Source organism: Penicillium samsonianum (genome assembly GCF_028829775.1).
Source record: "Penicillium samsonianum strain IBT 33392 chromosome Unknown utg000002l_segment0_segment0, whole genome shotgun sequence".
NCBI classification, from domain to species: Eukaryota; Fungi; Ascomycota; class Eurotiomycetes; order Eurotiales; family Aspergillaceae; genus Penicillium; species Penicillium samsonianum.
Window position 1 is genome coordinate 2,179,064 of NW_026643260.1, and position 13,802 is coordinate 2,192,865.

Genomic DNA, 13,802 nt, shown 5'->3' on the forward strand with positions numbered 1-13,802 from the left:
ATGATCACATCTTCTGTGACGCGGCCGTTCTGCCCCTCCCTATTTCTATGACTTTTGGCAATTTCAACTTTCTTTCTCTTCATTAATCCACATACCCTCAAAAATGTCTTCGTAAGTCCAAATAACCCCCAATGGCAATCTACCTATTCCCAATCTAACCAAAACCAAACAGCAACATCACCTTCCACGCCAGCGCCCTGACCCGCAGCGAGCGCACCGAGCTGCGCAACCAGCAAGGTCTGACAATCTGGCTGACCGGACTCTCCGCCTCAGGCAAGTCTACTCTGGCCGTCGAGCTCGAGCACCAGCTCGTCCGCGACCGCGGCATTCACGCCTACCGCCTTGACGGCGACAACATCCGGTTTGGATTGAACAAGGACCTTGGCTTCAGCGAGGCCGACCGCAACGAGAACATCCGTCGCATTGCAGAGGTCGCCAAGCTGTTCGCCGACTCCAACTCCATCGCCATCACTTCTTTCATCTCGCCCTACCGGAAGGATCGTGACACTGCGCGCCAGCTGCACGAGGTTGCCACACCTGGCGAGGAGACCGGTCTGCCTTTCGTCGAGGTCTATGTTGATGTCCCCGTTGAGGTGGCTGAGCAGCGTGACCCTAAGGGTCTGTACAAGAAGGCCCGTGAGGGTGTCATTAAGGAGTTCACGGGTATCTCGGCTCCTTATGAGGCGCCGGCTAACCCTGAGGTTCATGTTAAGAACTATGAGTTGCCTGTTCAGGATGCCGTGAAGCAGATTATTGATTACCTTGACTCCAAGGGTTACTTGCCTGCCAAGAAGGAGTAAGGTAGTTTCTTTGGTTCTGTTCTTTGGGATTGGGATTGGGATATGATTGAGATTTGACGGTTGTATCTACGGTCGGCTTTGCATAAAGAGAGTCCTGTACAGCGGATTGGATATGGTGTTTTTGTGCTTGATTCCCCTCCCGCTTGTTGTACATATTACGTGGACAATATAGATCGCTTTTGCACATTGCATTTTATGAGCTGGGCTGAGAATGGGTAATGGGGATCTGATCGCATTTTGCGGTTAAAGTTCGCTTGAATGCGTGGCCATTGAAACGATGTAAAAAAAAATCCAATGCTAGTTTGTGCTAGATGTACCAAAGTGGTATATGTACGCAACGTCTTCTCGAAGCTTTGTATCTCCTGCAATGCCTCGAATAGGCAACCTTAGTTGAACTCGAATTCATAAAACACATACGGCGTGTAGTCAGCGCTGCCCTCACCACCTGGGTGCATCTCGCCAGGATCATCTCGCTGCATACGGCCCTTCTTGTCCCGCCCAAAGGCATTGCCCGCCAGATACGAGTATTTATTCTCGAGGTTTTGCTTCGCGCGGTCTGCTTGCTTGGTAGTTTGTGTCTGTATAAAGTAAATAACGTCAGCGATTGCCAATTGCAAAATCCAACGAAAAGCAGAGTAGAGAGAACATAAACATACCCGGACCAAAGCGCAGACGAAATCCAACGGCAATCCATACCGCAGCACCGTCTCGACAAACACCCTCAGAACCAAGATATGAATCCAGACCATAACAGCCTCACTCCAAGCCGTGCGACCGAGTCGCAGCGTCTCGCCCCATACCTTACGCTCATCACCACCAACGCGCTCCACCTCCTTGCGCTCCTCCTCCTTTCCACCCTCGACATATTTAAAGTCGCGCGGGATCCACTTCTGTTCACGGCACTTATGCACGAACTCGACGCTGTGCTTCTTGAACACTGTCACAGCGTACAGCGTGAATTCGCTGTCGGAAGCGACCAGCTCCGCGGACCGCGGGACCACCATTGGCGCGACGGTCTCGTAGGTCTTGAGGAAGTCTTTTACTAGCTGGGCGGGCACGGCGACGAGGTGGGTTTCGATGTATTCGGAGTCCTGGATGATGGATTTCGGGTCGACCACTGAGGCGAGGGACTTGGTTGAGAGGTTGCCTCTGTGTAGAACGGGTTAGTTCTGGATCTCGTATGCTATATGCACACGCTGCAGTCTCCGTCGCTGTCAACGTACATTTGTTTCCGCTGCAGTGTGGACAGCGTGTTCTTGACCTGGTTATATTGGGAGTACTTGAATCGGATGTCGTTGTCGATGCTGGACGCTTCCTGTAGTAGACAAAAAGCATTAGAATGCAACTCCAAGCCAGGCAGACCACTCATTTCTATGCGCGGCGCAACAAACCTTCTGCAGCAGATCAATCAGCTCCGCCAAGGACTTATCGGCCCTGTACTTGACTTTGTTCCATTGGAAAGTACGCAGGTACTGATCGACTGGTTCTGTAGGCAGTCAGAACCTAGAACCTAGAGATATCTCCTCCAAGACTGTGCTGTGTTTCCCCTGCACAAGCAGATCAATACCAAGCTGGAGACGTACTATCATTGACAACCTTCATCTGCTCAATCTGCGCCTCGTCCTCGAGGATGTTCTTCAACGCATCGCCGACCTTGGCGACGACACTCTGGCAGGAAGCCTCGAGCTTGGACAGCTCGTCCGCCTGCTGGACAAGAGCATCTAGCGTGCCGATCTTGAACTCCGGGATGGGGAAGGAGGTGGTGGAGCCATTGTCCGGGGAGACGGTGGTCGAGACTGCTTCGAGGGCGTCGTCGCGGTGGTGCGAGGGGACGATGGAGGATGGGAGAGAAAGGAGGAGATATTTGCTTGGTTTGGACATGGTTGATTATGTATTCGGGGAATTCAAGGGCCTTCGACAAGGCTTGGGAGCGTTTTCGGGGTTGAGGGGGGGAGCTCGGGTGGCCTCGATGTCGTAGGCGGTGGGTGCTTGGACCAGCCATGTCCACCTTGCACGTCTACACTTACGTTTACAAGAAAGTCGCTTATACCTCTATCATTGATGTGGAATTTTAGGAATCTGATCGTGATGCTAATAATTATGTGAAAGACATTATATTATCGATGTTTCTTCCCCTGCAGTGGTCATAATCCTTTGCCACAAACGTAGAATCTCTGTTAAAAGCACAATTCCCAACGACTTTTCCATGCGTAACCCATGATAATGTTTAATGTCAAATCAAATATTCATGATATCATACTAAGAGCCTAACTAACGTATATGAATACCATGGCAGCTACTACCGCATTTCACTTGAAGTGCTGTATAGAGATGCATAACGCTAGAAGAAGATTCAATGCTCGCTCAGAGTCGGAAACAAACAAAACACCGACGTGCCTCAAAGGACAGCAAGTGAACCACCCATAAGGAATTTTGGTCACCGGAACAGCCAGTGAGGCTAGATTCGACGACAGCCAGGGTTGGGGAAATCACTAGCTTCGAATCTGCAGAATATGTAGGAAAAAGTTGGGCATGAAGAAAGAGAGAAAAAGGCAAGACAGGGTATCTGTATCGAGCGTGCAGCGCTGAACGTGAACCGAGTAGAGAAGTAGGAGCGGAGCGGAGGGGAAGTAGGAGTACCTGTACAAAAAATAAATAGAGGGAGGGGACAAAGTTTTGAAATAGAGCAGGTAGGATTGATGAAGAATAATGCATGTTTCAATATCAAGTCCAAGAACTGGGACAATCGAGGCATGATGATGCGAGAGTGAGAGATGAAGTGAATGTGAGAGGTTGAGAAGAGGAGTACTTCGACCCTACCCCTGCATGCCCATGAAAACTTCCTGGCAGTTCTCCACTAGGAACTTGAGGACATCATTCTTCTTCTGGACGTCAGTCATCTCACGGGCAAGACTTTCAGGTCGCATGATTGTCGGCGCAAAGACCACTGCAACATTCTGACTGGTCATCAAATTCTCTTCGTGGCGCTCGACCACGCGTCTGAGATGGAAGATGAGGAACTCCAGGACGTCGCGGTGCACGCGAGGCAGTTCGAGTAGACTCTTCTGCAGGAGTTCAATTCGCGCAGACATAGGGCTAACCTCGGCAGAATCGATCACAAGTTCGTAAACTTCGTAAGTGATCAGTGGGTTAGGAAGCTTTCGGAAATACTGCTTCAAAGTAGATGTGACAGCATGAATATCGAGGTCAGGGTCGGAGATATCGTAATCAAATGGAGAGCGTTCAAAGCCTTCACGAATAGTTTGGATGACTGAAGCGGCACCGGACTTGCGGTAAATGCCTTCCATGTCCATGCCTAATTGTATTCGTTAGTATAGCAAGCGACTAAACAACGACCGAAAAAAACATACCTCGCAATTCAACTTCCTGGATACACCGCGTGACGATGGCTGGAATGATGCTCTTTTCGTGTTCCATGCGAGCCTCAAGTTCGGTGCCGAAAAGAGCTGAAAATCATTAGCTTATACTGATATCATCCTCAACCGCAGGATCGGGCACATACCATCAGCAGCAACTTCAGCCAACACAGGCACGCTGTCAGCTTGCGACATCTTTCCTCCCTGCTTGCCTCTCTGGTTTCCAAAGAACCCAAAGCCTTGACGACTCGGGTCTTGAGTCTGGGAACGCGGCATACCACCACCACCCTCCTGTGCCTGTCCTCCTTCACTAGACATGAAGGCTCCCTTGAGACCCTTGACACCTTTGGCGACGTTCTGTCCACCCTTTTTCCAGTTAAACTTGCGAGGCTGGCCCTTGCGAATGCTGACAACCTGGGGGCCTGGCACAACAGTAGCTGTAGCAGGCTCGGACTCCTCCGAAATGAGAGCAGTCGACACAGATCCCTGGTAGTCGTTGAAGGAAGGTTTCATCACTTCAATGGAGTTTGTGGACCTTTGCTTGTTGTGCGAGATGCCTAGACCGTTAGATCGCGGTTGACCTTCTGTGGCTTTGTAGAGTTCTTGGATCTGGTGAACCAACTGATTGTTCAACTCAGCTAGCTGTGCGTTCTTCATAGACAATTGCTCGAATTCCTGGAAGCTCCTCTCCTTTCGAGTGTTCATGGCTTCCAGTTCCTCCGACAGGTTAATGCGCTTTTGCATAAGGTCTTCAATTTGCGGGGCATACGAGTCTTTCAGTTTTTGAATGGACTCTGCCAGCTCGCGCAACACATGGTTCGAGAGTTTGCCAAGATCCAACGGTCCACTGGGACCACCGCGTTTTTCAGCCTCCATATGATCAGTGAGAACCGTGAGCTCACGTAGAACGATCTCACGCTGGGCGTCCAGGACGACCATGGTAGATCGTTTCTCAGAAAGCTCGGTGTTAACCTGCTTGACGTCTGCTGCGGTGCGAGCGGCTGATTCCAGTTCTCCAACTCTTAGACGTTCTTTGCGCAGCTCGTTGCGAAGCCAAGCGATCTCTTCACTCTGTGATCCGGCCATGGGACTGCCAACATCCGTTCCGGCTATGCTTCGAGTGCTCGGTGATCGAGGGTTCTTGAGATCTTTGCTCAGCCGGACACTCTTCTCGCTAAAGCTTCGACCGTGGCGGACAGAGTTTGAGACGCGCCGCAGGAATGACTCGTTATTTTGCGCGACAGTGTCATCGCCACCGATGATGCGCGATAATTCCTCGTCCATAGAGAAGTCACCTCCGCTATTGTACCGTAGTAAGGTCGATGCGCCGGCGCCATCGTATTGGTGTGATTCAAGTGGTGATGTGTCCAAGGCAGTAGGTTGAATGGGTTGTTCGAAAGTGTCACTACGGAGCATGGGAGAGTCCCCGTATTGAGATGATGCAGGCGATGATCCAAGCTCTTTCCTTGGAATTTGGTGAAGCTTGCTTTCAAGTGAATCGCCACGTTTTGGCAAATAGGGCAAGCCGGTGGGTTGAGAGCGCGGTGATTCCGTTGAGCCGTGGTCGTGAGGACGACGAAGCTCATTCGAGGAACGAGCTGTAGCCGAAGTAACGTTATCCATAGGAATGTGTCGTTTTGTGTCATTGGAAAATTCCTTCGATCTGCTGCTATCAGGGCTGGTAGGCCCAGAAAGGTTGCTCGTTTCTCTGAAGCTGATTGGTATATCGGATGAGTTGCGAGTAGAGCCTGCCTTTGCAATCTTGGACGAATCCGAGGTCGGTAATGGTGCTTTATCGGGTGAATTGGCGTCGTTTCGTTCCCAACCCTTCTCCTGATAGGCAATATGGGGCGAATGATTTTCTGAAGATGTTCGAGAAGTTGGTTCTTGTAGATATTCACGGCCGTCGCGTGAGGCCCTGTGTGAGGATTCACCGGATTGACCTTGATTGAAGTAGTCGCGGGTAGGCTCCTGCCGTGTCTGTGAGTGACCACGGGAAGAATTACCCTCAGCCGAAGGATCAAAGGCAAGAGGAATCAATAATTCACCACCATCTGCGTCAGTGTTGCGTAGAATTGATTGACGACTGCTGCGGTATGTGCTGGAGGGAAGCATAATATTATCTGTGTGAAGAAGTAAGTAAGAGTTCCGAAACGCCATGTTTATCTTCTTATAGATATCACAACAATAAGTATAGGCGGTAGCGACAATAGGCGACAATAGGACAAAGTGTGGGCTGTGATGATTGTACATCTAGGCTGCAAAAGGGTCTCTTACCTGAATCAGCCTGCTGATTGGAAATTGAGCTTCCCGGTCTTTCATCATTTAGATCGGGCGTTTCTGCCATTCTACTGAGGTCAGGCGTGCCTGTATATTCGCTGGCCTCCTCCTCCATTAATTGCGCTTCTTCAAGGAGGTGAGGAGGCAACGAGGGCAAGGATTTGTCCAGCTTCACATTAGGACCCGCTGGTTTTTTCCCACTACTGCCGCCGGCTTTTCGTTTTCTTCTTCGTGCCATTAGCGATTCGTGACATTCCATGCAGAAAATACCCTGCGAAGTGCGCGCATAGCGCAGGTTCTCAATCTTTCGCTTGCAGTTCCGGCATCGGAAGCATTGAGCGCAAAAAGCCTGGTCTCCCGTCAAGATGGCCAAATCCTCGATCTTGTTGTTGCAGGAGCTACAACTGTATGTGCAGTTACTGCATATAAGTGATCCATCGCCCAAAAGGAGGAGATGCGCGTCCGAGTCAAGCAGAGTGCTGCATGTACTGCATCGGAAACAGTCGATGTGCCATCGGTTTCCAGCTACCAGAGGTTAGCGACATGAGAAAATGTAAAGAAGACCGCAGGTATCCGGCATACCGAGCTCAAACGCTTTCCCTTCTTCAAGAGTCTGCCGGGACGGTTAGTCAAGTTCCTGTCCGCTTGCTCCACATTGTGCCTACCTCTCCACAGCCTTTGCAAGGGTAGGACTCGTCCTGCTCCATAGGAGACTCCGGGTAAGAGCCCTGGTTCTCCATCTTGAGATCCACTGTCTACCGCGCAAAATGTGAGGTCGACTATGGCCGTATATTGATGCGAATATAAGCCTGGCGGGGACGCAGACTAAGTCCAAAATCGTGTGTATACGGGCGATTCGTGATCGCTACGGAAGATCTCACTCGCAGTCACATGCGCCGTTGGTGTCGGTTCCTTTAGGATACTTCTTGTCGAGCGTAATTTGCGGTGGGCGCCGAAATTGGGGAGATAGGGAGGCCGGTGCGGGTTTGGAGGGGGAGATGCAACAGGGGGCTGAAAGAACGGCGAATGGTGGCTGAACCTGCAGACAACCGAGTTAAAAAAACGTGATCCAACACTAGGTTTAAGCGTAAGACACCAGTCCTCCCAATCAGTCCAGAACCGAGACAGGGCTGACCAGGTATGGGGCGGGTCGGACCAGGATGATAGCGAGGGCAATTATTTGCCTATGCACCAGGAACATGGGCATCAATCTCTCGACGTACCAGGCACTGCTAGCCGTGCTACAGAGGTGTTTCAGATAAATAATCGCGGGTGTTGTGACCGTTAAGCGCAACAGGCGAAGCGAAACGGGAGATTGCCCCTCGCGGGCGTTGGATTTCGAGATTTGACAGACGGAGGAAGCCCCGAGGCGAAAGGAAATGAAATCCGGGAGTAAAGACAATAATCAAAAAGAAAAAGAAAAGAAAAAGCAACGAAACATGGGGAGTTGGATATTAGGGGGGTGGAGGGATGAGAAAGGAGAGAGGACTAGATGAAGGTGAACTTTTGGCTTTCTGCCACAAAAAGGTCCCCCACGTAACAACTTACGAATATCATTTAATTGGATTTGATTAATTACTCTACCAATCCAGTTTCTTCTGCCTATATTGTAGGTCAATGCCCAACCTATTCTCGTCTACCTTACTCCATGTCCGATATACCGTACTTTGACCCAATGCTGCGCGCCCAGAACGTGCGGACCTTCATTTCCCTCCCCATACAATAACGACCAATGAGGTTCTCGATACCCCTGAATTTCGTCCAATCTGATTTAATCTCCATCAAAATGATACTAATGAAGCCGGTACCACGGAGTAGTCCGATATATTATATGCTCCCAACAATCTCTCAGCAAACAAAAAGCCACTGTCTGAGAAAGAGGCCCAAGCAATCTTTCAGCTTCTCCTGGGCTTCGGATCTGAGCATTCCACTAAGGATCGCTCCATAGCCCCATTGTTTTGACCACGGTACGGCAATTTAGTCTCAAACACTTCTGCCACACTTCTCACACACTGATCTCCGGACTATGGTCCTTCATTTTCAGCCCTGTGCATCGTGATTTCACAAAGAGTCCGGAGTGCGGCTGAAGTCAATCTCGCAGAGTCTACTCCGTAACGAGTTTAATAATATTCCCGAGAAGCTGAACTTCAGCCTGAAGGCAGACCTAGTCTTAGTGGCATTGCCTACGTTACCCCTGATCCTTCATATCTCAGCTCAGGCCTCCCGCGCTGTTTGGAAATTGTGAAACAACGTGTCGTGTCACGTGAGAGTCCATCAGATTCAAGGGGAGTGGCTTGAGGAGTGGCTTGCGCATAACAGCTATTCTTCAACCACTTGGCTTGCTGAATGTTGGATGTTCAGTCTTTTTTTGCTGCTCGACAGTAACATACATAGTGTCAAGGTTGTTCTACCGTTTCCATTTACGATACTATGTACGGAGCGCTTCTAAGCCGCTCCTCTACACATTTATCTATTAATAGCCGATCATCCTTTCAAACACTGGATTGAAGGAGATTTAAGTGTCGAGAACTCTCAATATATGTATCAGGATTTGTCTCAGCATGTGTCAGGTCTAACTATTTATATATTCTTTTAGGTTGCGGTTTAGTAGTCCAATCCCTGCCAAACCCACATTTCGATCTACATGCGTAAAACAACAGCTTCGCAAATGAAATAATAATACAATATCGGTGCGTATTCCATAGTGGCCAATGATATACTGGGTCCACTTCCAATTATCAATCTAGTTATCTGGTACATAGATCTGGGAGATGAGTATCTCCACATTCAGAGGCATAATGATCACCCATGAACACATTTCACATCCCTAGCATATAAAGTCTACAATACTATAGAACATCCGTTCATAGATTGAATAAAACATCCAATATTAATATACAAAACCGTCTAGAATATATGTAGTTGACCACGTACCAGATCTGGCGGATCGGCGCCAAGAGTGGGGTCTGTACGGAGTAGACGGCAGCCCGTATCTTCTCTTCTTTTGCTGTAGGTTTTTTCGACCTTGCATATCCAGGCGTGAATTGACATACCTGAAAGCCATGTCTGAAGAGCGGAAATCAAGATCAACGCATTCGAAAGTCCGAACTGGTTGCATCACATGCAAGTATGGGCCCTTTGGGAAACATAGAGTCCCAGCCCCAATAACCCACAATTACTTACTGATGGGTCTACAATATAGAATTCGTCATAAAAAGTGCGACGAGGCTCTCCCGGCATGTCGGAATTGCACGAGGACTGGTAGAAAATGTGATGGCTATGCGCAGGTGCCCGATAAGAGGACCCGTGTCTGGCGTGAAGCTGAGAAGCCCCATTCAGGCGATCAGACTGCAATGTCTGGGCACAAACAATATAAAGCCCCACACGCACCTTCTATGAATTTTATGGTTCGTCTGATCAATCCAAGTCAGGTTCATCTCAACTGGATCGAGCGCTGGCATTTGGATTACTTCCAGAAGAGTGTGGTATTCCAAGCCATGGATTACTTTGAAGATCCATTTTGGGGTCAGTTGGTGCATCAGATGTGCGAAGAACATCCTGCAGTTCTTCATGCGGCAATAGCAATGGGTGCACGGCATCATCAATTTGAAGCGGTTCACACGAGACAATTTGAGGATCGAGAAAGTCCGTTGACTCTTAGCCATTCTTCCAAGGCGATAGCCTGTCTTCGGGATAGTCTTGTCCGGGAGAAGTCGAGTCGCATTCACAAGGAAACAGTGCTCGTGACTTGCGTTATTCTGACGATGTTAGCTCTCTTCCAAGAAGATGTCTTTGCCGCCCGCTGCCATTTTCTATCTGGGTATAGGCTGTTCCAGGAATGGATGGCTGTGGATTATGAAAAGAGCCCTAACGGCGAAAGTTTGAAACAGGCTTTTGCCCAGGTTCACATACATTTTTCGACATGCGAGGACCCAAGGAAATTCCTGGAGAACCAGCGTTTGATTTCCCCAGATATTGCTAAAATCTGCCAAAATATGAACTCGCCGGGAATTGATGAGTCTAAAAGAGATAGCCATTTCATGATGGTCGTTGGGTGGCAGCTAGTGAAGAGTCACCCAGGGGGAGGGTTCAGTATAGGACCTGCGTGTTCACCTATCGGTCGTGGCGAAGTTGCAGTCTTGAGCAAACTTCGGCTTTGGCGAAGTCAACTCAAGTGGGCTCTGGAAAATGGAGATATACTACAACGACACCGCGATATGCTGAGCTTGCTCGAGTTATGGAGTTTGATTATCAACATAAAGCTGGCTGTCGCCAGTAGTCACGAGCCCCTCGAAGTGTTATTTGATGATTACACGACACATTTCCAGCGTGCCATTGGATTAGCAAAAATCCTCCTTCGGGTCAGTTCCGAAAAGGTACCATTGCCGGAGCTTTATGCAAGGATATCTGCGACGAATGCCCTTCTATGGTGTGGAGTAAAATCTCGCGATTGGCTGGTGAGAAATGACATCGTGTCTTTGTTGAATGCGTGCAAATACCAGGGTTCTTGGATTTCTGCAACGACCGCAGCCGTTCAGAGAGTTATCGAAATCGAGTCAAACGGGGTTAAGCAAGGGGATAGTATTCCTCAGGATGCTCGTATCAATTCTATGAACGTCAAAATCGTATCTGATGATGCCATTGTCCAACTTTGGTATTGCAAATCTCGATATAGACTAGACCGGAAAAATGGGCATGATATATGGGAAAGTGATACTGTATATCTCTAGCACTAAAGGATTTACAAGTGGCCATCCGATTGCCTGTCTAGTTGGTCAGACTTCGAGAATTGTGTCCCACGGACCTACGATGTTCATGACTTTAACCTTCTCCTTCCAACCCCATCATATTGTTCAGATAGATAGTTCTTTCCGTTCATTGTTACTACATCTAATCAATTCTCATCAATTCTCAATCATACCATTCAAAGCCAAACCTAGATGGGCCTGTCTGCCGAGAACTGTTGGTTGCCGATTGAGGCCATCACTATGCAGTTTTCCTCTCTACAAACAACATACAGCCTTGGCCTCGATAACAGCATTTCAATCCCCGCCATTATCTACTAAGGACGTGCACCATCAATGGGAAAGCGCATGATATTACAAACGCCAACGGAATGATTCTTTCTATATATGGACGCTTTTCCCATGGATGAAGATATCGGACATTTTTCCACACCAGTTGCTCGGTATACCATTCAATTCACTGTTTGTTATAGCTTCTCTCCAAGCAACCCTTCCCACGACTAGACGGACAAAGACACATCGCACAACGAGGTTACTGCTGCCTTGTCCACGTCCACAATCTTCGAGTCCCTGGATACCAATAGTCAATGTTTATTAAAGACCTGCTATTTTTCAATCCTGATTCTATCTCCTTAACCCTATTTAATGCTAGCGACCGCAGAACCCTCTCTATAGAATTGGGATTCCGGTCCAATGAGTCGAGGTAGGATGACCTTTATGTGTTGGAGGTGTCCGTGGCTCTTGCTTACCAACATATTATCTAGCACTGCGAACGACCTAAGTGCTCTTCTCAACTTGCCATTTATCCGGAAGCAAACAGACTCGCACACAATCACGATAGATAAAGATGTTCATAATGAGTTGAAAAGTGTTCTCAGTTACAACGATCGTCAATGCAGCTTCAAAAAGGCCGTGATACTACTCTATGGTGTGTGGGTTCACGAGAGCTTCGAGAATTCGTGGATGCATAGCAAATGGGAGTCATGCCATCGATATATGCCACATATCTTAAATCTCAGAAACTATTTCTTTGCAGAGCTCATAGATTCCAACACTCTCAAGCCGCCGTGGGAGTTGTGTGAGCTACTCAAGTTCTATCAAAAGTGGGTAGTTGCTCTAACTAAGCCCGCGTGCCTGATATTAACCTAGTGAGCAGATACTTATCCGAACAAAACGATACCTAGGTATGAAAGAGCTAGCGATCAGACTGCAAAGTTTGTTTCTGGGTGTATTTCACATTATGTCCCTTAGTATACTAGATAGGAGCTCATTGTAGCCCCGTTAGTATATCCTATTGGTATACTACTATGGCTTGGCGTTGAAGTATGGCATTTGAGGCATCCAACATTCATGCCTTAGGCCTTCAAGTGAATATATGTAAGTCACTGGGAATCCCGAGGTCATCCATTTATCCATCTTTTAATTCCCTCACTATCACCTACTCATCACCATTCACCTGCAGCTCGACTCTAAATTCGGACCTCTATCCCATCTCCACGAAATATCTCACAAGAACCAAAGTACTAGAATCATTCTGGTCTGAGAGCAGTCAGTCATGGCTAGCGCCAATCGTCCAGTAAGTGTACAACCTAATCTCAACCTTACCTAATCATTCGGATGATTAGGTAGTATAGATACACCTGATACTAATAAGGTGTAAAGATGACCCCCCTCCCGGGTGGACAATGGATCCTAAGGAACTCAACTACGAGGGCGAATGGGCCGCGGAGGATAGCTGGGGTTATAATCTCGCCGTTGACTTTGAGCTTGGTAAATGTACCCCGATAATGTGCCGTACGGACTATGGCGGCGGCGAAGTTCTATTCGAGGCTGGCGGCAAGTTCTATCTATACGACGATCTCGGTCTACACCTTCGTCAGATTACTTCACCGACAACTCTTGACGACATTATTGCTCTCTTTAAGGGTGATAAGAAGGCAAAAAATTCGCTGAAATGCAAAGCGATCTCTTCGTAGTGGGACTGTTCCTGCCTGATTAGGAAAACACAGAATGACGAATGCTAAATCCGCAATGTTGACTTCATCCTAAATGTTGCCTCGAGTTCTTCGTATTACCCAACATTTTTTGTCTCTATTGTCAGCGCTGAGGTATATGATACAATATGGCCCAGCAAACCTCTCTTCTGCCACCTCTCCCGGTTGGAATGGGCCCAGCTGCCCCAAGCCCATTCATTGAGCAGTTGGATCTGCGGGAAGCTTACAATTGGGATCAAAGCCAGGTATTGTAGTCCTTACCCCATGAAATAGAGTATGTATAGTAATCAAGGCCTATAGATCTTCGGATTCCTTGATGCGGTAATTGCCAGCCCAGCCCAATATGGTGTGGATCCTGCGATTGTGCAGGAGTTGACTATAATAGTCCGAGAGATAAAATTTTTAAGGTAACCAATACTGCTGCGGCTTGTGTGTGAGTTGCACTTTTCTAACTGATACATTCATTTAATATAGCGCACCAAATGGCCAGGGATACAACTCATCAGCATCCAACCACAGCAGAGTATCTCTCGCACCTTACGGAGATCATTCGCTGCTCCCGCTTTCCCCCCACTTTTTAGAAAATTACGAATCAGTGTTGCCCCT

The 13,802-nt window shown here is 48.3% G+C and overlaps 5 protein-coding genes across 5 annotated transcripts; 3 read left to right on the forward strand and 2 right to left on the reverse strand.

Annotated features, from left to right (window-relative positions):
• Positions 1 to 103: 103 nt before the first annotated feature.
• N7471_002674 (adenylyl-sulfate kinase) lies at positions 104 to 800 on the forward strand (the record flags this gene model as incomplete). Its single annotated transcript, XM_057275394.1, has 2 exons — positions 104 to 111; positions 173 to 800. 2 exons carry the CDS (start codon positions 104 to 106, stop codon positions 798 to 800), a joined length of 636 nt encoding a protein of 211 aa, XP_057140032.1.
• A 270-nt stretch (positions 801 to 1,070) lies between these two features.
• N7471_002675 (H(+)-transporting V1 sector ATPase subunit C) lies at positions 1,071 to 2,776 on the reverse strand. The gene is made up of 5 exons (XM_057275395.1): positions 2,384 to 2,776; positions 2,192 to 2,286; positions 2,024 to 2,115; positions 1,457 to 1,949; positions 1,071 to 1,378 (listed from the first exon to the last, which is right to left on the reverse strand). Exons 1-5 carry the CDS (start codon positions 2,679 to 2,681, stop codon positions 1,187 to 1,189), a joined length of 1,170 nt encoding a protein of 389 aa, XP_057140033.1. The 5' UTR covers positions 2,682 to 2,776; the 3' UTR covers positions 1,071 to 1,186.
• A 263-nt stretch (positions 2,777 to 3,039) lies between these two features.
• N7471_002676 (uncharacterized protein) lies at positions 3,040 to 7,370 on the reverse strand. Its single transcript, XM_057275396.1, has 6 exons — positions 7,123 to 7,370; positions 7,040 to 7,070; positions 6,455 to 6,982; positions 4,324 to 6,300; positions 4,172 to 4,267; positions 3,040 to 4,116 (listed from the first exon to the last, which is right to left on the reverse strand). The coding sequence occupies exons 1-6, from the start codon at positions 7,195 to 7,197 to the stop codon at positions 3,617 to 3,619; spliced, it is 3,207 nt and encodes a 1,068-aa protein (XP_057140034.1). The 5' UTR covers positions 7,198 to 7,370; the 3' UTR covers positions 3,040 to 3,616.
• A 2,491-nt stretch (positions 7,371 to 9,861) lies between these two features.
• On the forward strand, positions 9,862 to 11,187 carry N7471_002677 (uncharacterized protein; the record flags this gene model as incomplete). The annotated part of the gene is made up of 1 exon (XM_057275397.1): positions 9,862 to 11,187. One exon carries the CDS (start codon positions 9,862 to 9,864, stop codon positions 11,185 to 11,187), a length of 1,326 nt encoding a protein of 441 aa, XP_057140035.1.
• A 1,700-nt stretch (positions 11,188 to 12,887) lies between these two features.
• N7471_002678 (uncharacterized protein) lies at positions 12,888 to 13,178 on the forward strand (the record flags this gene model as incomplete). The annotated part of the gene is made up of 1 exon (XM_057275398.1): positions 12,888 to 13,178. The coding sequence occupies one exon, from the start codon at positions 12,888 to 12,890 to the stop codon at positions 13,176 to 13,178; it is 291 nt and encodes a 96-aa protein (XP_057140036.1).
• Positions 13,179 to 13,802: the final 624 nt, after the last annotated feature.